The 26,303-nt window shown below is 48.3% G+C and overlaps 1 protein-coding gene across 1 annotated transcript; it reads left to right on the top strand.

Annotated features, from left to right (window-relative positions):
* The first annotated feature begins 4,617 nt into the window (after window positions 1-4,617).
* Window positions 4,618-20,215, top strand: USF3 (upstream transcription factor family member 3). Its single transcript, XM_086616521.1, has 5 exons — window positions 4,618-4,677; window positions 6,665-6,693; window positions 9,092-9,174; window positions 10,890-10,986; window positions 12,054-20,215. Exons 1-5 carry the CDS (start codon window positions 4,631-4,633, stop codon window positions 18,521-18,523), a joined length of 6,726 nt encoding a protein of 2,241 aa, XP_086472647.1. The 5' UTR covers window positions 4,618-4,630; the 3' UTR covers window positions 18,524-20,215.
* The last annotated feature ends 6,088 nt before the right edge of the window (window positions 20,216-26,303 follow it).

Raw genomic sequence — 26,303 nt, 5'->3', positions numbered from 1 at the left:
TATGTTGAGCTTAAATCTCCAGAACACAAAATATCTTTTCATTTCTGGGGATGAGGTTGCATTTAAATTAAAATTGCTATTTCAAGTTGACATTGCACGAGCTACAAACTACATAAAGCTCGAGGGAACCTTGGTGCTAAATAAATACAAATGTTGAATTGCTTCCCCTTCATCTGGCTAAAGCACTGGGAGTTTGCTGCGCTCTCTCTGCAGAAGGCACTCAGCCGAGTCACGGGAGTGTGTTTCACGAGTGAACTTAAAACACGTTTGCCCCCGATTACAAAGCCAGTGCACGTCTTCTGCGGCGAGAATCAGGGAAGGAATCTCGGTGCAGAAGCGTTGCTGGGGAGGGAAGCGGTAAAGAGGAGCCCGTGGCCGGGGCTGTGGTGGTACGCAGCCGCTGGGAGAAGCGGAGACAGTACCAACGTTATCCAGCAGCCCACGGAAGTCTGCGCCCAGGCAGCGTTTTATTTTTCTTTGAATTCGCAGAGCCCCTGTTTTCAGCAGCTCTTAAGAACGCCTCCTCCCAGCTCGAACTGTTTCGAGGTGGACCGAGTAAAACGCAAAGGTTTCTGTCCTTACTGAATAAGAATATGACAAAATCCCAGTTCAGTTCCCCGTGTTTCTTACGGCACAGTCTGGCAGTGGGAACCCCGGAGCTGCGTACGGGTGCTGTTTAATAAACTTAACCGCCTCTTTCCAGGTAGACAATCGGAACTGGAAATAAATGGTTAATTAGATACTGTGTACAGTGTTGTTCTTTCCTTATCGCTCCCACAAAACGGCTTTGAAACTAGCGGGGAAACGTTGCTTGAGATAAACTTTGATAAACTTCTGACTTAAGGAAATCCCACGGTGAGGTGAAGTCGGACCAATGTTCCTGGCATTCCTGTGCCCTGTCTTCTGTCTGAAACGGGCCGTAGATCCCGGCAGAGCTGGGGCGTAGCACGCACAAGTGTCGAGTTATTTGTTCGGTGTTTTCTGAGGCTTATACACTGGGTGTGCATTTAGAGGCATCTGGCTTGGCGCGTGCAGGGAATGGTGTCGCTTGGACAGAACTTGAAACGAAGCAAAAAGAAAAGCAGAGGAGGAAGAAAGAAACGGGGAGTCTTGGGCACCTCGTAATAAGGACATTCCATTGCAAACTGTAATAATAAATTTCAGCACAAACTTCCACTACGGCCTTGAGGCACCTGCTGAGGAGGAAGAAGGAAGGCAGTCAGAAAACTGTGCAGATGATGTCTAGGAGACAGGGATGCTGCTACTGGGAATGAGAATTTTGCTGCTGGGGGGACGCAGAAGCAGCTTGGACGTGGGAGTGTGGAGAGCCGTGGCAGGAGGGAGAAGCGGGTGCTCTGAGTTGGGGCAGGGGGACGATGGGCTTGTAGGTGTGATCTGGAGCGTGTAGGGAGAAGCAGGTGGAGCCCCAGCAGCCGTGTCTCTTCTGGGGAGGGCGTCTGTGGGTGCTTTTCACACCCTTTACCTTGACGTGGTCGTGCTTTATCTGTAGCCTTGCGTGGGAACTGGCCGTGTAAATTCACACTAATGCTTTCAGGATTAAATACCCTGTAAAACAGACACAGTCCTTTGGTTCTGAAACTGTATGAACTTGCAAGATTTAAAAAAATGTGGTTGCCTGGTGAATACATTAGTCTTTCAAAAATGCTAAGTTCACCAAAACTGAGACCTCTCTCATCTTTTTGCTCTGATTTCCAGCGTACTTAGAATCACAGACTGGTTGGGTTGGAAGGGACCTCCAGGATCATCCAGTTCCAACCCCCCTGCCATGGGCAGGGACACCCTCCACTACACCAGGTTGCCCAAAGCCCCATCCAACCTGGCCTGGAACACTCCCAGGGATGGAGCAGCCACAGCTTCTCTGGGCAACCTGTGCCAGTGCCTCACCACCCTCAGAGGGAAGCATTTCTTCCTTCTCTCTAATCCAAATCTCCCCTCTTGCAGTTTAAAGCCGTGGTCTAGTAACGCCCAATAACAGATGCATCAACTCTGTCCTTGCAGATGGTGCAGAAGGGGGGTAGTTGACTGCCACACAACGCAATCCAGCACCTGCCTTTTGCCAAGAGTGACGTTGGTGAGCTTCGCTGTATGGGAACTGTGCCCACATGCCTTGTGCTCACATCCTTACCCCACCACACAGAAACAGTCTGTATGTGCTAAATTAAGTGACCCTCTTGCCCCCTTGAGTAGCTGCTTTGCCTGACACACAAGGTGTTGTCTTGGTGGTGGATACATGAGAGCGTCGCGTTGCCGGCTGGCTGCTCTGCTGGTCGTGTCCTGGCCGGTAGCTGTAACGGTTATAGGTTCTGCTGGGCTCCTTTGAGACAACTGAAAAAGCCCTGCTGGAAGGAGCCGTGCTGACCTCAGCCTCTCGGTGCGTGTGCGAACATCTCTCTGCTTGCCAGCAGTGCAAAGGATGCCTGGGCTCTCACCAGATGTACCTTTTTTTTTTATAATCAGAATTGCACACCTGCTAAGCTCTCCCAGCTCGCCCCACATCTTTCAGCCCAGCCCCACGGGACACGACGAACGCAGCTGGGATCAGTGAGTAAGTACTGCTGACCCTCGCCAGCCGGGTGCAGGGGCGTAAGCTGGAGGTGCCCTGGGTGGGAAACTGGCGTTCGGAGTTGTGCATTGTCACTAACTTGGGGCACCTGGGATACCAACTGGACTGGTCTGACTACGTGTGAACAAAAATAAAATTGTTAGTGAATTAAGCTAAAGGGATTTAAAGGAGAAGAAATCTGCTTTTAAGAAGCAGCATGTGGTAATTTATAGGACAGCGAATGAAAGTGCTGAAGTGGCACCACTACTTTCTGCAACAGCAAAAGACTGTTTCTGTCAAGTTTTTTCATAATTTATGCAGAGCGTGGCTGGTGGGAAGGGGGAGAGCAAAGCCTGTTGAGAAATGGAAACAGAAAGGGCCACGGACCGTGTCCTGTCACTGGTGAGGGGAGTTTGTGGTGGCTCCATCTCCGGTGGGCTGTACGTAGTGCACAGCGGAGCAGTGTCGCACCAGAACTGGTCTCGGAGAAAATCACGTCTGATTTTGTGGTGGTGCAAACACGCTTGGGGAGGAGGAGGAGGAGGAGGAGCAGGAGGAGGAGGAGGAGTGACTTAGGTTCCTTCAGGTGCTTGAGTTCCCCAGGCGAGATCTGTTTGCAGGGTATCACCAGTTTGCTTTACTTCATGGTTTGCCAATGTTCCCTGTGTCTCCACAGGAACAGCGAAAGTCCTTAAAGAAGGAGCAGAGTGGCCAACGGCACCAGCCCTGTTTCTCCTAAGTTAACCCTTTCTGAACGAAAGCGCCGCGTTCAGTTAACCTTTTAGAGTGTAAAGGCTGGAGAATAGTACCCCAGTTCTGCTCTGGCCCAGTAAAGGCTGTTTCTGTTAGTTGCACACGCACGTACACGCAGGCGCGTGCACAGAGCCCTCTCCAGAATGTGTGCGCCGGTGCTTTGGGAGCTCTGTAGGTGACTGGCTTTCTGGTCCCCAAGGATTCTTTTTTCCTTGTTTTTGATGTTAGTGTCAGCAAGGTAGGCTCAGTGTTCGTTACGTGCTTGGTGTTGGAAGTTACATTAAAACACACCTCCAGTTCCTTCCAGTGCAGACAACCAACCAAATACCCTAAAGATATGAAGCCTGTTAAAAGAAGCCGATGAGCTTTCAGGGAGGAGCCAGGGACAAGTGATGCCACAGGGAGTCTGAGGGCCCTTGGGAAGAGTTGCAGTAACAGGTTGGTTGGTGAGGGAATGAGCAGAAGCACGAAACTAAATACAGACCTCAGCCTTATCAAAACCCAGGTTATTTTCTTTTTTTCCTCTTGTCATCTACAGTGTACTTCATGTTACTTGGCCTCTCAGATTCCTTCCTCTGGTAGATACATCTTCGACCATTATTGACTTAATCTCCTCTTTTGTTTATTTTTTTTTCATAATGTTTTTGTTTGTCTAAATACTGGCTACTGATGTGTTCAAGCTGAGGACAGGTTAAGTCCAATTTATTAGGACCTTATGTATAACTTTATTTCATAACTTCGACTGGATTTTATGTGTCCGAGAACATAGGCTGTTATTTTGGGCCATTTGAAGCTGTACCTTAATTCAATAGCAAGTAAGTTTTGTAATTTGCTGCGTGAATAGCACTCTAAACTCGTGTTTCATAAAATGTCCTCGTGGTAGCTTGGGTTTTGCTTGGCAGCCATGCCATGTTCAGAGCTGGGGACCGAATGCGTACTCAGGAAGGGCTGATGAACGAGAGTTCAGCTGTGCCTCCTCCCATTCAAAAAACAAGCACATACTCTAATTTTCCTTCTTGCTTCCTTAAAGTGGTTGGGATTATAATTGTTTTTGTATTTAAAGTAATTGAGGAAACGGAAACCAGTTCATCATAGACAGCGGGGGTTCACCCAGCACCTCGCCAGGTGATGTACTTCATTTGTAATACGCACACGACCAGCTGCTCTGCATCCCGGTGATGGACCTCTGCGTACGGTGTAGCGTGGCCCTGTCCTTGTGGTAAAAGTGACAAACGTCGTGTGCTGCGGATTCAGGAGAGTGCAGGAGTTGTTAACGCCTTCCACACTTTTCTTCAGGCTCTCTTCTCCGAAACCATGCCAGAGATGACAGAGAATGAGACACCTACTAAGAAGCAACACCGGTGAGTTTCCGTGGGCGAGTGACTGTTCTGTGGTTCTGTAATGTGCGGTCATGGCACAGGTCCAAAGCTTCTAGCTAAAAGTCCAGAGGTAGTTCAGAGGGTTGACCAGGACTGATCCAGAAGTTTGGGAACTGTGGCTGCAAAACCCCCTTGACACAGCAGTTTAGATCTCTTCCTCAACTGCCAGTGGAATCTGGATCTTACATCTCAAATCTCTGCTGAAACTCAAAATACATCTTGAGGTTGAACCGCAACACTGTGACCAAAATTTGTAAACAAGTGGCCTGGAGCCCATTACAGCTTTTCCAGGTTTTCCTTCCTTTGCAGTAGCGTGTCCCCTGTACCTGACTGGTGGGGGAATCCTGCAGTCCCGCGGTAAATACAGCACCCATCTTACACTCGCTGGCCACGTAGGATATTATTTATCATAAGAAAAGCTCAGGGGAACATTAATTTGTCCTACAGAATTTTTTCCAGTCTTCAAGGATTTTGTGACTCTTTTTACCCCACTAATAGAGTATTTTGGATTCGGTATTGGAAGTGGGAATCAAAGGGCAGCTGGGTCTCTCTAGCCCTTATATTCTTGTGCGTTTTTAGGATGTGTGATCAATTCTGGCTGGCAGATGATTGGTTTAGATACAAGTGGGAGAACTGTAGTTCACTGTGAAATTAGAAACCATTTAAAATGATAGTTTATGTGCATTCCTGTTCTGGTGGTGCAAGTTTTCAAGGAACAGAAGATTCGTCGCTTCTCGAACAGCTGTAGAACAGCTGCGCAGCCTACGGTTGGCATTTATGAGACTTGAAGATGTTCATCTTTAGATGTCGTTTCTTAGCAAGTGTCTCCATCTGCAGTGACGTTACTGCCTTGTAATCACTAAGTTACTCCAGATGGACACAACTTTTGGTGAGTTACCCGAAACAAACATATCAACTCAAAGTGTAAAGAACACATGCCCCGTAGTAATCACACGTGTCACCTACACGTATCTGGCTCTCTCACTTCAGATTCCTTGTTAGTATCAGTGGAAGAGGAGGGCAGAAGATGCTGCTCTGCTTTTCGCATACTCCAGCCTAACATCTAGACAGAGTGCGCTGCTGGACAGAAATCTTTTGAAATTTTTTTTTTTTCTAGAATATTTATTTTTCCAGAAAACACGTGCTTTGCTTTACTGTACTTCCTGGAAGCATTTGGCTGGCTGCGTGTGCACAGTACATCTGATTTTAGAGGCAGAGTACACGTCTGGGATTTATTGACTTCCAGCAAAGCAATTTGAGGCATTGCACAATGATTCTGACCTGGTTGTCGTTGGTCCAGAACTCCCAGGCGCACATCTGAGAACAAAGACAACCCTCACACCCCCGTGTTATACGTAGACAGAATTTTGAGGCAGTAAAGAAGAACAGCTGCAGAGGAGTGGTAGTTCTGGTTTCTCGCGCCCAGAAGCGCGTTCGATGCCAGAAGGTACGCTGTTTGAAGGTAACACGTCTGGAGAAATCAATTTGCCTGATAACGTTTTCTCCTGTTTCATTGATCCAGTGAACGTAAAAGCAACATTTCAAAAAAATGGTTATGTTGGTGCTCAGAAAATATCCTGAGAAAATGTTCTATTTTTTTTAATACGTGGCCTGTTGAATGCTGGACAGTGTTCAATAGCTGTTGCTACTGCATAGTTGTTGCTGAACAGAAACATAAAAATCCAGCTCTATCCTATAAATATATGTAACAATAAGCAAGGAGGCATTACTCTATGCCTAGTTATGCTGGAGTTTACTGAAGTACAAACACAAAGGAATTTGTGTTAGAAACTAATTAATACTGATGTCTAAAACCAGTGACTGTGACTTCTACTGTGTTCTTGCTCACAGAGCAGAATATATTATTTAGTATTTTTAGCTGTAGTGGAAGTAATAAAAGAAACATTTGTTTGAATGCAGGTTTTTTCCCTTCTGTTCCACATCACTATTTTCCTTTTGTGTTTCACAGAAAGAAAAACCGGGAGACACATAATGCAGGTAGGAACATTATACCATGTTTGGTCAGGAAATAAGCACAGGAGCTTTGAGCCAGTAAAACAAATTTTGCATGGAGAAGGTTCCCCCGTAGGAGTTTATTACACCCAAAACCCCCCACCCTTCCGAGCACCTTTCTGGGTCCTCGCGTGGAATGTCTGTGCAGAAGGGCTTCGTGGCTGGTCTCGTGTGCCGTTTCCCACAGTACGAGGTCCCAGGAGCACGCCCGAGGATGATCCTGCCCCGGCTTCCCAGTGCTAGGAAACGAAGTCGTAAGCAACTCCAGTTGTGTTCAATTCTGAAGGAAAATAAATGCGCAGGCATTCACACAGAAATAATACCCCACCTCGGAAAATAAACAGGTAAACACTTAAGCAAATTGGAGATGGATATCCAGCCCGAGAGCTTTAGAGGTTCCCTAGATTAGAAGTATTCCTGTAGCCTGTCCCTGAGGCACCCAGCTGGGTGCTGGCATCCCAGAAGCTCTGTGTGAATACCATCCCTATGTTGCAGGAGTTGCATCCCTCAGGCCGCCTGCAGCCTTTCCTTCCCGTCACTGGCTAGCTCCAGTGGCATCTCCTGCAAGGAGCAGCAGAAGGATGGACTGGGAAAAGGTCTGGCGGGTTTTGGCCTGGTTTATCCTAAGAAATTGATTCCAGTTCTTCTGTTACTAAACAGCACTACTGTGCGATCTTCGCAAACTCAACTGGAAGAAGCACTGAGTAGTTCCTGTGTGAAGGCTGTGGAATATAGTGCTGGTCAGGCTGTGCCCAGGCTGTGCCCAGTTCTTAAGGATTAAGAAGCGTAAGGAAATAGTCTCACCAAGGTTACTCAGAAGATTGCCCACCTCGTTCTCATTCTCGGTTCCTGTTTCACTTGCCCGTAGCTTTCCAAAGTCTCCATCCACTGGGCTGAGCTCTGCAAGATGTGGGGACCAGTTCCCTGCCACTCTGTAGCTCACTTAGTCAAAAATACCTGGGCAAGCTGAGTGGGGCATGGAAAATCTCAAAACAAAGGCACAGCCACTGTGATATCTGCCTGTATTAGTAAGACAGATAAAAATTAAGTCCCAAGGACCATGTGTTTTAATGTTGATACAGCTGCTCTGATTTGCATGCTGAATTTCTTGCAGAAGAGACTTTGTCGTGCTGTGTTTAGTGTATTTAGGCCTGTCCCTGTCAACACCACCAGCCTGTCCTGAAATACGAGAAATAGCGTAGTAGTTTGAAAAATGTACATTGAAGAGACAGAGTACTGAAATAAAACTGCTTACATGAGCTCAGTGTATCCTTTGTGAAGGAGCACAGTAAAATACACTCACCTGTGCATCACCGTGGGTTTCCGTGTGCCGCCGAAAGCCGCCCGGCTGCCAGACCCCGGGGCGATGCTCCGCACACGGAACCAACGATACGTTGATTTGAATCTTGACAAAGCCACGACAGAACTTTTTTCCCAGGCTCTTTGGGGGAAAAAGGCATCTAATGGTTTTAGTTTGTATAAAACACAAAAACATCTCAGTCAAAAAAAAACAGCTACATGAGACTGAGGGATACCTGAAGGACGCTGACCGTGGTGGGTAGGTGGACGCTGTCTGTAGGAACCATGCCCAGAGACATTGGCACAGGCTCCTCCAAGCCTGGCAGACCAGTAAATGGTGTCGCCAGGCGACTATAAATGAAGCATTTTCTGACCTTCTCCAAAATAGATAATTCACTGCAAATGCTGCTCGTTAAATATTTTCTTTACTCATAATTGGACCTTGTGCAACAGTTACACCTTTGAACATAAAAAAGGGTAACTGATAGTCCATGTACTTGGAGCTTCACCTATATTTTGTGTTGGCTGCTCCGTCAATACATATTTCAAATTAAGACTGAAAACTGGTAAAATCTAAATTATTTCTCTATTGTTGCTAAACTTGACAGTAGGATTTCAGAGACCCACATTTCCTTCCCAAATCTGTAACTGGTTCTTTCCATAATCTCCGTTCCTCCAGCTTTCTGTAGGGCTGAAGTTCATCCCTCTGCCTTGTGGAAAGGGTTTCGTAAAGCTCCGCTGGAGAGCACGATCAGAACCCGAGTGCCGAGTGGCTGTAGTTCCCTGTTCCCCAGAGGGGTCCAGAACATCCCACCTTTTAAAGATGTTGCGGCTTACGTTCCCGCTCGTAATTCCGCGGAGTGTTAATTCCATAACTGAGGTTTACTTCAGAGGGTTTTTCCCTCTCTGGAGTTACTGAAGGCTCCGATACGTCGGGCAGTGCTGTGTTTGTGAGCCCTTGCCTTGGCACGAGTCGTGCTGCCTTGGCACGAGTTGCGCTGCCTTGGCACGGGTTGTGCTGCCTTGGCACGAGTCGTGCTGCCTTGCCCCACCGGCTGACACAGCATGTGTTGTTTTTGCCTAGTGGAGAGACATCGAAAGAAGAAGATCAACGCTGGGATAAACAGAATCGGAGAACTCATTCCCTGCTCTCCAGCACTTAAGCAAGTGAGTGTCCATGCAGAAGTGCAAACGAGTTTCTTGTAAAGTGCTTGTGTGCTTCCTTGTCTGTAGAAGTACAAATACTTACTTGGCTGTTTGTCTCAGGAAGAAGGCAAAACTGTCTGAATTAGTATGCTTGAAAATCTTACTAGCTATTAGTATTTAAAAATTGTTTGTAATAGAATTCCTCCTTGGAAGTGCAGGGCCACATGAAGGTAATTAATGAAGGTAATTATGCAGATTTTGAGCTTTTTACCTGAAAGTGCTGCCCAGGGAGGTGGTTGAGTCCCCATCCCTGGATGTGTTTAAGAATAGGGTGGATGATCTACTTAGGGATATGGTTTAATGAGGATTAGGGACGGTTGGACTCGATGATCTCTGAGGTCTTTTCCAACCTAGAAATCTATGAATCTATGAATATGAATGCTGAAGGAACGAAACGGTACGAGCTGGACATGTGACTGATCTTTTCCTCGATTCGTACACGCAGTATCTTTGAGCAGCTGTAAACTAGACTGATGTGCCCACAGAGGGTTGGTCAGCTTGCTGATGTCTGCCTGGCATCTGACTCACAGCTTCCCAAAGGTCTCGTTCGGGCTGCCTGAGCGTTGGCAACAACAGGAGGCAAAAATCCCACCGGGGCTGCTGCCTGTCCTCTTGCGTTGGGCAGATGGGTGGACAGCTGTCCACCGTCTCCTCCGCAGGAGGGCTGGCAGGTAGACAGAAGTAGGTTGGATCTGGCCAGTGGGTTGCTGGTTACGTTGTGCAGCTCCTGGTTGTCATTTTCTGCTGGTGCTGTCTGATGTGGTCTGTACGATGTCCGAGTGGTGAAAGCTGTGGGTTAAGCAAGATCATTTTTCAGGTCAGTCTCCAGTCCCTTCTCAGCCCTTTGCTGGTGGCCACTTCATGTCCTAAGATGTAAATAGAATGGCAAGCGTGCTGCTTTTTGTCATCGTTCGTACAATGGGATGAAAGCAATTCAGAAAGTGAAATAATAATAGTCGTTTAAGAAACTGTCCTTGTGAAAGATGAAGTGGGACAAATGGTTTGAGGTTGATGCACAGAAGCATCTTTTTCAAGACAGAGCCATCTACAGCAGAGGCTGTTCCTACAGAACAGTAGGAGAAATTAAGTCAACAAGAGGTTTTGCAGAATAAGCATAGTTTCATAAAAGGAAGAGGGTGGAAGGGTTATGGCATATTTTCTCTTCCCATGTTCTCCAGTATATTACTTTAAAAATTATGTATACACCTCCTTGGATAATTGTTGTATGTTTGTTTCTTTCCTGATAAAATATTTACAAGGCAGTATCCTGGAAATTTCACGTAATGTACATGTTTAGGAGTGAACATGAACTTTAGGCTGCTCAGCAAGAAATGATGCTTGCTGTTTGGGTTCTGTGGCCTTAGTATCTTCTTCAGGCATCAGAAAACCTCAGCTCCAGCACTGAAAATGTTACTCTGTAAAAACTCATGGTGTTGTAGGGTCAGTATCACTCAAGAAACCTGTGGTTCATCTGAAAAAAAGACACTACATCAAAACAAACAAACAAACAAAAAAAGCCCCAAACCAAAAACCTCCACCCAGCAATATTCAGAGAATCATTCAGGTTAGCACATTTTTGAAGTGAAGACCTCTTGGAGCAAGTGCAGTCTCATCGTTAATGGCTCTACCAATGACAGACCTTTCTCCTAACTGTATGTATGTGTTTTCTTTTAAAGAGCAAGAACATGATCCTGGATCAGGCCTTTAAGTATATAACTGAGATGAAAAGACAGAACGATGAGCTGCTGTTAAATGGAGGGAACAATGAACAGGGTAAGTACAGGCGCTGCCGGAGGCTGCGGGATTTCTGTCGCTCGCTTCCGCTGTGTGTCTGTCAGCAGCGACTCGCCACGCAGCCTGGGTCAGCAGGCTGGCATCTCAGGTCGTTACGCACGTACTGGGAAGACACGGCTGCTTAGAGTGTCTGAAACAAGAAGCCAGCAGAATGCCCACGTGCGTGGTCTTGCACATAGCGATGAGGTCATGGAGCAGTTGCGTGGTGATGTAAAGCACTTACAGAGCTCACAGGTGGTGCCACAGCATCTAGTAGATTCCATCCTGATTTTTCCTGCTGTAGTGGCCAGAACAGTTTCTGACAAATTCAGTTAGACTTTTTTTTGTCAAAACACAGTTTCCTTCATACATAGAGGTATTTTTTTTTCCTTTCAAATGCTGTGAAAGTGATACCAGCCTGTTTTATAAAAACGTAATGCATCATATAAAATCATCTTGAACGGATGCGTAAAAATACAGTGATGGAGCTATGACAGAAATAATCTGCAAGCTAATATTTGGTTTGTGGTTTTCATTTCTACCCATAGAACGGAATTCGAAGTAGTTTATTTTTATCATATCCATGTAATAGGGTTTGAAGAGCCTAGGTGACTTTCCGAGTTAGGTGAGCCATCTCCAAGTGCATTGTTGGCTTTTGTGGCTTTATGTAAGTGCTTTGTATTTAATTTTGCATATAGTTTTTAGATGTAATGAAATTTAATTGTCCTGGAAAGCCATGAGATTATCAATTAAATAAAAACCATTTTAGTGTTTCATCTGAGTTAGTCCTGATGTTTTTTCTAACTAAATAATTTGACATATCCTGCTATTGGTAGCAGAACAGTCTGTGAAGTTTATTCACTTTCCTGCTCAGCAGAGAGGGTCATCAGGATAAGAGTCTTCATTTATGTTACCTTAACCGCTTGAAGAGAGCGTACTCTTCAAGAAGGAGTATTCAAGAGAGAGTACTCTCTTCTTGGAGTGTACTTTCTCTCCAAGTCTTGTGGTAACATTACCTGGTGTTTGCGCGGGGGCTGGTGTAATGGAATGCTCTCACTGTTTTGTAGCTGAAGAGATAAAAAAACTCCGGAAACAGCTGGATGAACTGCAAAAGGAAAACGGGAGATACATTGAGCTACTGAAAGCAAACGATATTTGCCTGTATGATGACCCTACAATCCACTGGAAGGGTAATCTCAAAAATGCAAAGGTCTCAGTTGTTATTCCCAGTGATCAGGTTCAAAAGAACATCATTGTCTATTCAAATGGGAGCCAACCCAATGGAAATAACCAGGGAGCCTCTGTCCAGGGAATAACGTTTAATGTTGGTCATAATTTACAAAAGCAAACGGCCAATGTTGTGCCAGTCCAGAGAACTTGTAACCTAGTGACTCCTGTGACGATTTCTGGTATTTACCCGACAGAAAACAAGCCATGGTCACAAACTACAGTTTCTCCACTGGCATCTGCTCAGACAACTCCAGCAGGGAACGTTCGAGAGCTTTCCGCCCCGGAGAATGAGCGAGGCGTACTCACCGCTGCTGCTGCCAGCTCGCAGAGCGCATCTCGATCCAGAACAGAAAAGCAACTACAGTGTTCTTCAAGTAATGCACCGCAGAATGATCAAAATCTCCCCAAAAGTAAAAATGATGAGGAGGGCACTGAATTAACAAAGAAAACGCTCCTGCAGGGAATCAGCCTTCCTTCCAGTGCCTCCACGGAAGCCTCCCAAGCTCAACAGGGGAATGCAACTTGCTCAAACGCACACAGTTCTAGGAGCGACCTTCAGGAAAGCGGTGTCGTTTCAGCCACGGACACAGCCTGTGCGCCGTCTGTGAGACCGGCCACTGCAGACGGTTGTTCCTCTGTAAGTGTCCTCAAAAGCCCGGACGTAGTAAGTAGTGCTGGAACGCCCGTGTCCTCTGCAGCAGAAGGCGTTAAGGCTGCGGCGGCAGTAAGCGCTCCGCCTGCCAGCCCCCTGGAGAACTGCTGGTCGTTCTCGGGCTCTTCGGCTGTCGGCACGTCAGACTTGAAAAACATGAGCAGCCTTACACGGATGCCTTCGGCTGGAAACACGCAGACCACATGGACAACTCTGCAGCTGGCGGGAAACACCGTTCAGCCGCTAAGCCAAACGCCGTCCGGTATCATGACTGCACTCTTAAACGAGCCGGTTAACGGTGCTGGTGCTGTATCTGCTGCTCACAGCAGGCCTTTGGCTGCAGCTGTCAGTGTGAATACTTGTCTGCCTGGAGATGGCCAGGCAGCTGAGCAGATCGTAGTCACCTTACCCTCGTGCCCGCCCTTGCCTCTGCAGCCGTTCATCAGCCAGCCACAGGTGAAAACTCCGGCTGCAGGAAGTATCCTTCCGTTAAATTCAGCTATGCAGGTGATTCAGATGGCCCAGCCAGTCGCGTCAGCGGTTGCGGGAGCACCGGCTAACCAGAACGTCATCATTCTCCAGCCTCCAAACCCCGCTCCGTGCCCGCCGATTGTGAGAGCAGAAGTTCCCAGCCAAAACGTGAGTCAGCAAATTGTAATTATACAAGCAGCTAATCAGAACCCTCTTCCCCTCCTCTCTGCTCAGCCTTCTGCTTCCGTAAGAGTTCCCGTGAACGGGCCGACTGCAGTCGCGAACTCGAGCAGCTCCGTGCAAAACGCCTCTCTTCCACAGACTTTCGGAGGGAAACACCTGGTCCATATATTACCAAGACCATCTTCTTTGCCATCTTCTAGCTCTACGCAAACGTTTTCAGTTACCGTGTCCAGTCAACAGCATCCTCAAACTATCTCACTGAACGGGCAGCTTTTTGCGTTGCAGCCTGTGATGTCTTCATCCGGAGCTTCAAATCAAGCCCCTATGCAAATTATTCAACCCACCACCAGCGAAGATCCAAATACCAACGTTGCCCTCAACACGTTTGGCGCTTTAGCTAACCTCAATCAAAGCATCTCGCAAATGGCCGGGCAGAGCTGCTTACACTTGTCTCTCAGCCACCCTACCCATCCCACAACGGTCAATAACCAGATTGCCACCGTTAACTGTGTGTCGTTACCAACTTCTGTGGCATCTTCAGTACCTGCGGAGGTTCCAGTATTGACGAGTGCTTCTAATTCCATCAACGCTTCCCCCAAAAAAGCGGCTGCTGGTTTGCCATCCAATGCCAAATCAAAAAGGACAAACAAAAAGCCCGCTACGAAGAAACCCCACGCAGTCAACAGTAAAGCGTCCTGCCCCGCAGTTCCTTGCAAAGACGCAGGGAAGGCGGACTGTGCCCCTGTGGAAGCGGGGGCAAAGCCTTCGAGCGGCGAGGGGCTGCCCGGGAACGCTGCCGCAGTGACACCCGTGTTGCCGACGCCGCAGGCGGGCGGTGCGGCAGCATCGAGTGGTGCCAGCGTTGCTGGCTGCGGTTCCAAAGAGGCCACGAGCCCTGAACAGGCGCCCAGACCCTGCTCTGTCCCCGAACCAAGCTCGGCAGAGGCGCCCGCGTCCTCGCCGCTGGCATCCGTGGTGTCGGAGCAGCCAGCGCTCGTCCCGCCGACTGCCAAAGACACTGCTCCTTGCCGGCAGGCCCGTGGGTCGCAGAACCGTCCACCAACCAGCTCTGCCTTGTCGGAGTCTCCCAAACCCTGTGAACCCCCCGGCACCTTAACATCCTCTCGTTCCGAAGCACATGTGACGCCTTCTCAGGTTGCCGGGACGTCAGCGGCACGGAGCAGCACAGCGAGTCATGCTTCCAAGGCAGGAACGATTCCAGAGTCCTGCCATGCGGCGCAGGATTCCTCAGTGGGAATGCAAGATGCGGACTTGTTAGAAGGACAGGGCCTAACCAAAATGCTGTCTGATCTCACAAAAGAAAGAGCAGCTGTGGAAAAAACCTCTTCCTTTACCGTTCAGGGGGAGCAGTCTAATTTTCCCCTGGAAAACTCTAAATCGGCAGAACCGAACGTTGATTTGCCTGAGAAGCAGGAGCTCCTGCTGATGAGCACAGAAGGCGATTCTCTCTCCCAGCATCACCCCTGCATTTCTGACCAGGAGGTCGGCAGCACTTCCCTTATCACCAGCAGGCAAGCGGACTCCCCAATGTCAACCAGCTCTGGCAGCAGTCGAGGCTTCTCGGTTGCATCTATGTTGCCAGATACCACCAGAGAAGAAGTGACGAGCAGCACCTCAACCAGTACCTGTAACAGCTGCACGTTTTCAGAACAGACCGACATTGTAGCTCTCGCAGCAAGAGCTATTTTTGACCAGGAAAACCTTGAGAAAGGTGGAGGAGGAATACAGGTTAACATGAGGGATGCCATCTCCAAGTCAACTGAAGTCGGACCTTTGGAGCGAGAGCAACAGCCTTTTAAACCTCAGCCAGTGAAAGAAAGCGATGCAGCGCCGTTGGAGGCAGCGCCCAACAAATTCAGTGCCCAAGACACAGCAGAGGCAAGCGTCGACAGACAGGTTGAGAAGCCAAGCTGCTCTGCAGGAGCCGTGGAAACGCCAGACACGTCTTTGCAGATCTCCGCCTCCCAGTCCCCGAGCATAACCAGTTTAAGCGTAAACAATCTGATACACCAGAGTCGCATCGTCCATCCCCTTGTGAGCTGCTCGAGTTTGCCCCAGTCTTCAGAGCCAGCCAGCGTCCTTGCAACTGCCAGCCTCTCCCTTCCGTCCAGCACCTACGTCAGCCAGTCGCCGGGACCCGCGCTGATGAGCGAGTACGCGCAGGAGCAGCTGAGCGCCCTGCGGGGCAGCGCCATGCAGCCGCCCCAGCTGCCGGAATCGCACTTAAAGCAGCAAAGCCACGAGGGTCGCAAGGACTCTGCCAAGCGGGCTGTCCAGGATGACCTCCTGCTTTCTACAGCCAAGAGGCAAAAGCAGTGCCAGACGACGCCCGTAAGGCTGGAAGGGATGGCCTTGATGAACCGGACACCAGAGAGCATGGCTGATCAAACGCAGATGCTAGTCGGCCAGATTCCTCCCAATTCATCCAATTCAGTGGCGCCAGTGAGCGGCCAAGGGCACGCCGATGGCCTTAATAGGTTATTCCCATCCAACAGCAACTTTGCGACACCGGCTCTGAGACAAGCTGAGGTTCAGTGCGGCTCTCAGCCACCCATTTCGGAGCAGCAAGGCCAGGCAGGGCAGCACTTGCAGCCAATTCAACACGTTCCTGCTCAAGGCATATCCCACCTTCACGGCAACCATCCGTACTTAAAGCAGCAGCAGGCCGGCCAGCTAAGAGAGAGGCACCATTTGTATCAGCTGCAGCACCACGTCGCTCACGGGGAAAACTCGGTCCACTCTCAACCCCACGGTGTCCACCAGCAGCGAACAATGCAGCAGGAAGTGCAGATGCAAAAGAAACGAAATCTCATCCAGGGAACACAAGCCACGCAACTTTCTCTGCAGCAAAAACACCACGGAAGCGATCAAACACGGCAAAAAGGCGGTCAGCCTCATCCTCACCACCAGCAAATGCAGCAGCAGATGCAGCAGCACTTTGGAGCTTCCCAGCCTGAAAAGAACTGTGAAAATCCCGCAACAAGCAGAAACCATCATAACCACCCTCAGAGCCACATAAATCAGGACATTATGCATCAGCAGCAACAAGACGTTAGCGGCAGGCAGCAAGGTTCGGCTTCCGAACACGTGTCGGGGCACAGTCAGATGCAGAGACTTCTGACCTCAAGGGGCTTAGAGCAGCAAATGGTGTCCCAGGCAAGCATTGTAACCAGACCGTCAGACATGACGTGCACCCCTCATCGGCAGGAGAGGAACAGAGTGTCCAGCTACTCTGCTGAAGCACTCATTGGGAAGACACCCTCGAATTCGGAACAGAGAATAGGTGTGTCTCTTCAAGGCCCTAGGGTCTCTGACCAGCTTGAAATGAGAAGTTATCTCGATGTTTCTCGAAATAAAGGGTTGGTCATCCACAATATGCAGGGCCGCTTATCTGTCGACCATGCGGTTGGCTCGGATGTGCAGCGGCTTTCCGACTGTCAGACGTTTAAGCCAGCTGGACCCAGTCAACAACCGACGGGCAATTTCGATGGACAGGCCTCAAGGAGCGGCGAAATCGGTAATTCGGTGTCATCCCTCAGGGGTATGCAGTCGCAAGCGTTTCGGATCGGTCAAAATACCGGGGCACCCATAGAGAGACAGAAGAGATTGCCCTACCAGCCAGTACAGGGCATTCCAACGGGAAACACCCTGCCGTCAAGGGAGAACGAAAACACGTGCCACCAAAGCTTTATGCAGAGTTTACTTGCCCCTCACCTTGGAGATCAAGTTAGCGGAAGCCAAAGATCAATCCCAGACCATCAAAGGAACACACAGTGCGGCGCCTCCTCCACCATTGAGTACAGCTGTCCCCCGGCACGAGAGAGCGTCCACATCCGCAGGGACGGTGACGGCCCGGGTAGGGAGAGCTGTGACATGTCTATTGGTGCAATTAACACAAGGAACAGTTCTTTGAATATTCCTTTTTCAAGTTCTTCTTCCTCGGGAGATATTCAGGGTCGCAATACAAGCCCAAACATCTCTGTGCAGAAGTCCAATCCCATGAGGATGACGGACAGTCATGGAACTAAGAGCCACATGAATACGCCTGTTTCTAGCAACATGCATGGAGTTGTGAGGCCAACTCATCCTCACCCTGCAGTTTCTCACGGAAACGGCGAGCAAGGGCAGCCTTCTGTTCGTCAGCCAAATTCCTCAGTTACTCAGCGGTCGAGGCATCCTCTGCAAGATAATGGAGGTTCCAAAATACGTCAGCCTGAAAGGAATCGATCTGGAAATCAAAGACACGGAAACGTCTTCGACCCTAGTCTTCCCCATCTTCCTCTCTCCACCAGCGGCAGTATGATCCTTGGGCGCCAGCAGTCTGCGATAGAAAAAAGAGGAAGCATTGTCCGATTTATGTCTGATGGCCCTCAGGTGTCTAACGATAACGCGGCCCCCGACCAACATACTCTCTCTCAGAATTTCGGATTCCCGTTTATTCCGGAGGGTGGCATGAATCCCCCGATAAACGCCAACGCCTCTTTCATCCCACCGGTCACTCAGCCCAGCGCCACTCGAACGCCAGCTCTAATCCCGGTCGATCCTCAGAATACGCTGCCGTCCTTCTACCCGCCGTACTCTCCTGCCCACCCTACCCTTTCCAATGACATTTCTATCCCTTACTTTCCCAATCAAATGTTTCCTAACCCGAGCACGGAGAAGCCAAGTAGCGGAAGTTTGAACAACCGATTTGGATCCATTTTGTCTCCTCCCAGGCCCGTGGGTTTTGCTCAGCCCAGTTTTCCTTTGCTTCCGGATATGCCACCGATGCACATGACCAACACGTCGCACTTATCCAATTTTAACTTGACGTCTTTGTTTCCAGAAATAGCCACAGCTCTTCCTCCAGATGGTTCAGCAATGTCGCCTTTGCTCTCCATTGCAAACACATCCGCTTCCGATTCTTCCAAGCAGTCCTCGAACCGGCCTGCCCACAATATAAGCCATATTCTCGGTCACGACTGCAGCTCGGCCGTATGAAAACTGGTGGACCTGGCTTCTAGCCTGATGTGTTATGTGTTTAAGCAGAAGCAAGTGGATCTCACTGGCATCCCTGAGGGGATCTCATAGCACCGCTGCTCATTTGCCTGCGTGTGTGTACGTGGGGACTTGCCGTACTTACATACGCGCTGTGTTTCCATCCACCTTACTAACTTTAAAGCACCAGTGCCTATAGCAATGCTTCCTTACTCGTAAACCGTAAGGATGCACCATTGGTTGAGAGCTGTGCAAACGTTGGTTGTTGATTTTCCAACAATCAAGTTCGATGTCCGATTGTTGCGGGCTAAGGGCCACCCTCAGTCATACGCGGATGTAAAGGAAGGAGCGAGAGCATCCGTATGGGAGACGGGAAACAGAGGCTACACGTCTCATTTTGTTTCTGATGTGTTTACCCGAAGCTACAGACGGACTCCAAGCGGCTTGGGTTGCTCTTCCTCCTCCGTGACATATCTGCAGGAGGCTCAGCACAAGTCAAGTCCGTGCCAGCCCCGCGTTAAGTGACGCAGACGTTCGTTGTGCAGCTTTCGTCTGGCTGAAGCTTGTCGCGTGCACTTGACTTAAGGCTGACTGCCCGGCCGAGATGGCTGTGTGTTTCCATGGTCAGCAATTAAAAGTACTGGTTTAGAAAATTCAGATTTCTTTAACCCATGACTTTCTGTTCTAAGAAGAATTGTGTTTGGATCCGTTTCAACAACGGCTCCAGTCCCTGCTGAACTCGGTCAGTGCTTTAACGCAGCTGACGACTCCTGGTGCAGTCGGCAGAGGCAGCAGTCGTGTTCGTTACCATGTCATTGTTGGTATGCTGCAAGTTACCTCAGGGTGGGTTTTGTACCTTGTTTAGCACCTTCTTCGTGTCTTTGTTTGTTTGTTTTCCCCCTCTCCTTTTCTTTGGCCCATGCTCAAGCACCAGCTTTCTGGTTTCTGTGAGTGACAGCCCTGTGTTGTACCAGGCAGCATGTGAGAGGACTGAGCCTGTGGCCTCCCGCAAAACGTGCGGGGATCCCTGGGGACACGGTTTTCACTTAATGTTGCCGACAGGATTGGGCCCGAGTAAATATCAGTACTTTGCACTTGAATGCACCTTTTGTCTAAGCCCGAGTGGTTGTGGCTGAAGGAGGAACCTGAACGTGTCGAGACCCAAAGGCTGCGTGCCTCCTGCGTGCCTCCTGCGTGCCTCCTGCGTGCCAGGAGGACGCTGCGTGCCAGGAGGACATCGTGACTTGAGCCCCACGAGGAAGGGGGATGTGTTTGTGTGTACACGAGAGATGGAGCGAATGCACGTGCGCTGGCGCAGCCTCCGGTGCTTTCACAAATTTCAGTCCCGTTTCTTCTAAAGCAAAGCAAAGAACCAGGTAAGTTTTATTTATTTAATGGTTCCGCAATGTGATCTTTCTTACAACAAGGCTGAAATATTTGTCTTTTATTTTTATGTGCTTGGAAATACCCTTCTGGTTTTGATTCTTCAAATAGCAGAGGAACTGCAGGTTTCCTGGTAGGCAGAGTCCTCTCCCCGCCAGCCAGGGCTGGCAAAAACTGCTGCCAGCCTCTCCTCTGGGCAGGGCGAGCTTGAGACACTTGTGTGTCGCCCACCAGCGCATCGTCCTGCTGCTCCTGGGACCTGCCACAGTTCTTCCCCAATGCCTCTGCTAGGAGCGGGGTGAGGAGGAACAGGCTCTCTGGGATTTTTTTTTAGAGATATTTTTTTTTCTTTGAAAAGTAGAAAGGAAGATATTCCTCCGTCTCCGAGAATGGGATCCACAAAAAGGGACCTGAAAGTTTTTTCCATAGGTTGACTGCCCAGGCCACATTTTTGCTAAGTCTTTTTACACTGATCCAGGAAAGTAAAGAGGTTTTAGCGTAAAAAAGAATCGGGCTGTGTCTGTAGTCTGTCCTGACAACTTCTCTGCTCTTGTAACCTGGGATCTGGTGTTTTCCTGCAAAGCTAAGTAAAATGGTTCTGATTCAAGTTGGGAATCACTTTTTAATTCCGATGGAACTTATCTTAAGACACTGAATCTAAGCGGTGCATCAGTTCTCTGTGTTTCTTAAAAAGCACAGATTTTGTATTTCACTTCCCAGCAAGGCAGCTTGACTGGGTTTGATTGTGAATGGGCTCCCCAAGTGTCGTTTCTGACCGGAGGGCAGGACCTGGCCCATGCAGAGCAGGAGGGTTAAGGAAGGATGGTCCATCCTCAACCCCGACTAAGCGCACGGCAGGTCTGGGTGTTATCTGATGAGACTCTGGATCAGACTGATTTCCCTAATGCAGAAGGTCCTGGAGGGGCTGCCCCGGGTGGTGAAATGAGTTCCGTAACGACGAGTGGCTGCGTGGGTCGTGGGTGATACAGACAGGGGTGCTGGAGCAGCGGCTACGCTGCACGTTGCATTCTCGTCTAGACCTTTAGGAAGGAAGCAAAACAGATGTTCTTGCTCTCTTTAAATGGCATTGCGTGTGCAACGGTGCATTTGGCTTTCAAGACAAAGTAGGGAAAAATGAAGCCTTGGCTTCCAGACTTTACATAAAGGTGTTAGTCCTGCACATCGTTCCAGGCATTCACCCAGTACCACAGTAGTTTCCTCTGCTGGCAAAGCCCCACTACTTCATGGTGCCTTTGAAAACTGGAGTGAGCTTGTAAACTTATACAGAGCAGTTGCAACAGTCGAACGTTCCTAAGTCCATGGGGTCTGCTGGGATTCACCCCAGAGTACTGAAGGAGCCAGTGGATGTTACAGAAAGACCCTTCTTGATCATCTACCAAAAGCCTTGGCAGTCTGGGGAGGTGTCTGCCGACTGGAAGCTGGCCAGCGTTATTCCAGTTTACAAGGAGGGCATGAGGGAGGACCCAGGGAATTACAGACCTGTTATTCTAACCTCAGTTCCTGGAAAAATTACAGAGAAGATCATACTGGGTGCTACTGGAATATAAGAATAATGCAGCCATCAGGCACAGTCAGCGTGGGTTCACAAAGGGAAAGTCCTGTTTAACTACTTCGATACCCTTCCACGATAAGGTCTCCCACCCAGGGGATGAAGGGAAGGCGGTGGACATGGTTTTTCTGAATTTTAGTGAGGGGCTACCCTGTCCTCTCTACAGCTTCCTGAGGAGGGCATGTGGAGAAGGAGGTGCTGGTCTCTTCTCCCTGGGATCCAGCGATGGGACATGTGGGAGTGGTTCAAAGCTGTGCCAGGGAGATTTAGACTGGATGTTAGGAAGCGTTTCTTTGCCAAGAGGGTGGCCAAAGTCTGGAACGGGCTTCCTAGAGAGGTGGGTGATGCCCCAAGCCTGTCAGTGTTCAGGAGACATTTGGACAAAGCCTTTAATGACATGCTTTAACTTTTGGTCAGCTCTGAATTGGTCAGGTGGTTGGACTAGATGGTCGTTGTAGGTCCCTTCCTGCTAAAATATTCTATTCTATTCTATTCTATTCTATTCTATTCTATTCTATTCTATTCTATTCTATTCTATTCTATTCTATTCTATTCTATTCTATTCTATTCTATTCTATTCTATTCTATTCTATTCTTTTATTCTTATTCTATATATTTACTCTTTCATATTGCCTTCACTATTAATTTCACTGGTGTTATATCGAGGTTGAATGCGATCCTGAGTATACACAACAGAATATGTTGGCTGTGATTTTAGGGTGGTTTTTTTTTCTTACGTTGTCTGTCATTTTCTGAAGAAGCAGTGGCTGTGGCAGTAACTTTCATGTACCCTTTTTCTGTTTACAAAGATGACCAAAAATAGTGCCCTTATTCACAAGGTACCTGTACCTGCAACACAGGCATTTGAGTGATACAAAGACTACTGTGATTTTGCAGGAACTGCACAGTTTTGTGGTGTGTGGCTCAAAAGTAATTACCCCAAAATAATCCTCTTGAGGATTTTACCTTGCGTTGTCGTGACAGGGCACGCTGATTCCTGCGTCATTACCACCCCACTTTGTCATCCTTCTCAGCACTTCTTCAAAACCTGCTGAGACCAGGATGGAGAAATATCATTTAATTACCCTCCCTGAACGTGGCAATCTCTGTTGCAGTCCAGGCACATACCATTGTGCATCTTTTTATGTGCCATAAGTGATGCTAAATGATCCTGTGGCGTTGGTGTGGGATCAGGAAGACTGCTATGAAGAGAGGTAGGCAGACCTATCTGTGAGAGCTTCACACAAGTGCATTGGTCCAAATCCTATTATTTACTCCCAAATTCTGTTATTTGCACTGCTGACTAGCTTTTAGATCAATTTAATTAAAGAAAAACTGACCCCGTTGTGCAGTCTTTTGGTCTAACTGACTGTCCCAGGTGGTCTTTGAATGCTGAACCTGGCCAGGTCCCCTGGTTTAAGAGCAGCTCCTGGGCTTGCCACGTGTCGCAGCTTCTCCCATGTTCGTGCTCACGTGCCTTTAGGAAAAGCAGCGGATGGACTGGGTATTTCACATCAAAAGAGAGGAAGTTAGATGTTAAGTAATTTTTGTTAGTTTTTAATTATGAAATTGTTTTAGTTTTCCTCTTCAAACTAATCGCCCCCGCCGTTCCACATTGACCAGGCTTCCCGCGTTAGTTTGTAGGTCGGTTTGTGCCACCGACAGGTCCGTGTTTCAGCTTCCGCCTGCCGGCCCCTTCCCAGGGCTTTGGGCTCTGCTCTCAAGGGGAGGAGCGATTGCAACAGCTTTGCCCTTGAGTGGAAACTGGTTTTTCTTTATTCTTTTTTTTCTTCCCTTTCCCTTTCCCTTTCCCTTCTTTCCCTTTCCCTTTCCCTTTCCCTTTCCCTTTTCCTTTCCCTTTTCCTTTCCCTTTCCCCTTCCCCTTCCCCTGGAAGCTGTTGTGCTTAGGTATCAGGTTGATAAGACTGTACAGCAGGCTCACCTTGAGCTTGATAGATGCTTTTTTAGGGCGTGAGGGGGAAGTTTGAAAAAGGAACTTCTGTAAGTTTTGCAGTTCAAATAATTCTGGTTTACTTGTTATTATAACAATTCAACAGCAAATACATTTTCTTCAGCAAATATCTATGACACCAACAATTTGTTATCTTTTTCTCCTAAGAATTACCTGGCAATTAACAGTTATTTTGTTTTTCAAGATCTATTTGGGAAAGATTTTGTGGTTTTAATTGCCGTTTGTTAGCCCGATGGCATTTTCTTTTCTGTAACACCTCTTGGAAGGTTACTTACCTTAACCGAGGGTTTGGTTTGGTATTGAAGGAAGGAAAAATACCCGGTACTGCTTAATTTAGCAAAAAAGCAGTGGAAGAGAAAGGTTCAGCTTGGCCTGAACAACTTCAGCAAAGGGGTGGAGGGCTGGACTGCACATGTGTCGGTGTCGTCCTTGATTAATCGCTCAAGAGGCTCAGGAGAAGAGCTGAGTCAGACTAAGCTGAAAGTGGCAATAAAATAGTGATGAATTAACGTTTATACACCTTTTCAGTGAGAGGAAGGACCTCGTTTAGGAGCAGCTGAGGAGCCAGGAACTGCAGTGATTTGGGCTGGTGGCTGAGCCTTGCTGCAAGGTGTTCTCCAGCTCCTGCTCCCCACTCCTGTCCCCGTGCTGCTGCCCCAGTGGAAGAGCATCCCTCTGGAAAGGCAACAAAAATGCGCTGTGCCAGTACAGAGCCTCCTGAGCGTGCACACATTTCCTACTGCACTTTAGAGCCGCGCTGCCGCTGCCGTGCTTGGTGCCCGTAGTGCTGTTTCAGGAAAGGAATCGGGTGGCAGGGCACTGCAGAGGGCATTGCTGGGGAAGAGGGGTGGCAGGGCACTGCAGAGGGCATTGCTGGGGAAGAGGAGTGGCAGGGCACTGCAGAGGGCATTGCTGGGGAAGAGGGGTCAGTTGGCTGGTTCTGATCTCCTGGTGTCCTTTTACCTGACTCGGAGGTGCTCGCGCAGTCCTGGCTCGAGGACTTGGCCACCAGCTCACGCGGTCATCTGTCTCTGGGTGACTGAGTGTAGGCAGCTGTGCTGACAGCTGTGACTTTTGCTATTCCCCAAATAAGCTTCATGCTCATCACTTTAATAACGATCTCACTTTGACTAGAAAGCCAGAGTAGCATTGAGTCTGTTTATACCAAATCAGTCAAATTTGTGTTGTTTTCCGACACAGCGATAAAAGGAGCTCCGTTCTTTGTCAGCACATCACCCTTCTCCCGCTGTTCCCTTCTCCCGCTGCCGCTGACCCGGTGCCGGAGCAGCCGCACGGACAGGAGTGCCCGTGCAGACACAGGTTTGCACGTGAGGGTGTTTCCCGCTGCCTCGGCCATCCTTAGAGCAAATCTCAAACCTCAGAGCACCGACTCTTCACTGCCACGAGTTCCACTGGCAGCAAGTCATCCTGTGGGCCGCTGAAAGAGTGAGCAGAGGGTTTTGGTCATGACTATACAAACATCTCGCTGCGAACAAGCCCTGCTTAATTACACAGAAGCCATTTATTATTTGCTGATACCAGTTTTTATGAGATAAATTAAAAAAAAAAAAAAGAAGGCATTTCTTTCTGCCTCTCCAGAAGTATTTTTACAAGTAGGTTCCAGGTTTGCAATACGTGCTGCTGCTTCGGCCATCACAGCTGTGACACCACCGCGCTCGCAGTGGGCTTTACCCCCGTTCCTGCCCGCTCACTGCGAGCCGGGAACCAAATATGGATTTTGCCACAGGAGATTAATCAAAGATGCTGTTGCCCTCCACGATGTAAATTATTTATATTCATGGTTCGGAGTTTTCTGCTGTGCTTCTGTTTTATACAACTGTACATTACCTGGATACAGCCCCAGTGGGAAATCTGTACTATTTTGTAATGGAAAAAAAGGAACTCTGCAGTAGAAATCTATAATGAATGAACAGGAGCATCATCTTCCAATTGTAAATAAGATCTTGTTCTGTTTATTTTGACGTCTTTTTACAAATGTGTTGCATTCAGGTGTAAATATCCCCAACCATGATCTTGTTCAGAGTTCTGAGATTTCTATTGTTAAATGTAATACTTTGTTTAATAGCTGTAATAATTATTTGTATAGATATGAACACAATAGTATTTTATTAAAAAAAAAAGAAAAAGAAAACCACTCTGAATACTGTCTGCTTGTTGGTACAGCACCTTTCCCCATGGAAAGCCATGCACTTCACTCCTCGAGATAGGCAAAAATAAAAGCTTTGGTTTGAGACTGGGAATTTACAATTACAGTTCTCCACTGATGTACATTCTGTGCAAATACCAGAGTTATGCACCACTTTACTTGGCTATATAAACCGACATAATCCAGAAGAAATACATACTGGTAATGAAATATCGAAGTAACGGGTGGCAGATGCTGTCCCTGCCCAGGTGACAGTGACCACTGTGTTAAGACACAACTTCAGCTTTAAAAAATGCTTCTCATCACACACTGCTGCGTTGGTGGTGAAGTGCACTAAGATAGTTCTTTTGTCACAGTTTGAGTCTAAAGGGTGTGGTTTGGATGAGACCCATACGGAGACGCTGCGAGGCGAGTAAAGGCTTTTTGGGAAGGTGTGTAATACAGGAGCAGCTTGTAAGCCTCAAAATTCTTGTAGAAGCTGAAGATGCTTTTATGGAAGATAACTTTTTTTCAGTTAAAATTTAGTATTAAGATAGATGAGTTTCTATTTTGTTACTTCAGCAGCAGCCAGTATCTCTAGTTTAATGAGGCGGCTGTGCTGAGAGATGGCCGTGGTGCAGCAGAACATCAGGAAGATGTGTGCATGGCTAAAGATGGTCTCTGAGCAGTCACTGTGACCTACTGCCGGCCC

This window comes from Tauraco erythrolophus, chromosome 1 (genome assembly GCF_009769465.1).
Source record: "Tauraco erythrolophus isolate bTauEry1 chromosome 1, bTauEry1.pri, whole genome shotgun sequence".
Classification (NCBI taxonomy): domain Eukaryota; kingdom Metazoa; phylum Chordata; class Aves; order Musophagiformes; family Musophagidae; genus Tauraco; species Tauraco erythrolophus.
This window is presented reverse-complemented; position numbering and strand designations above follow the sequence as displayed.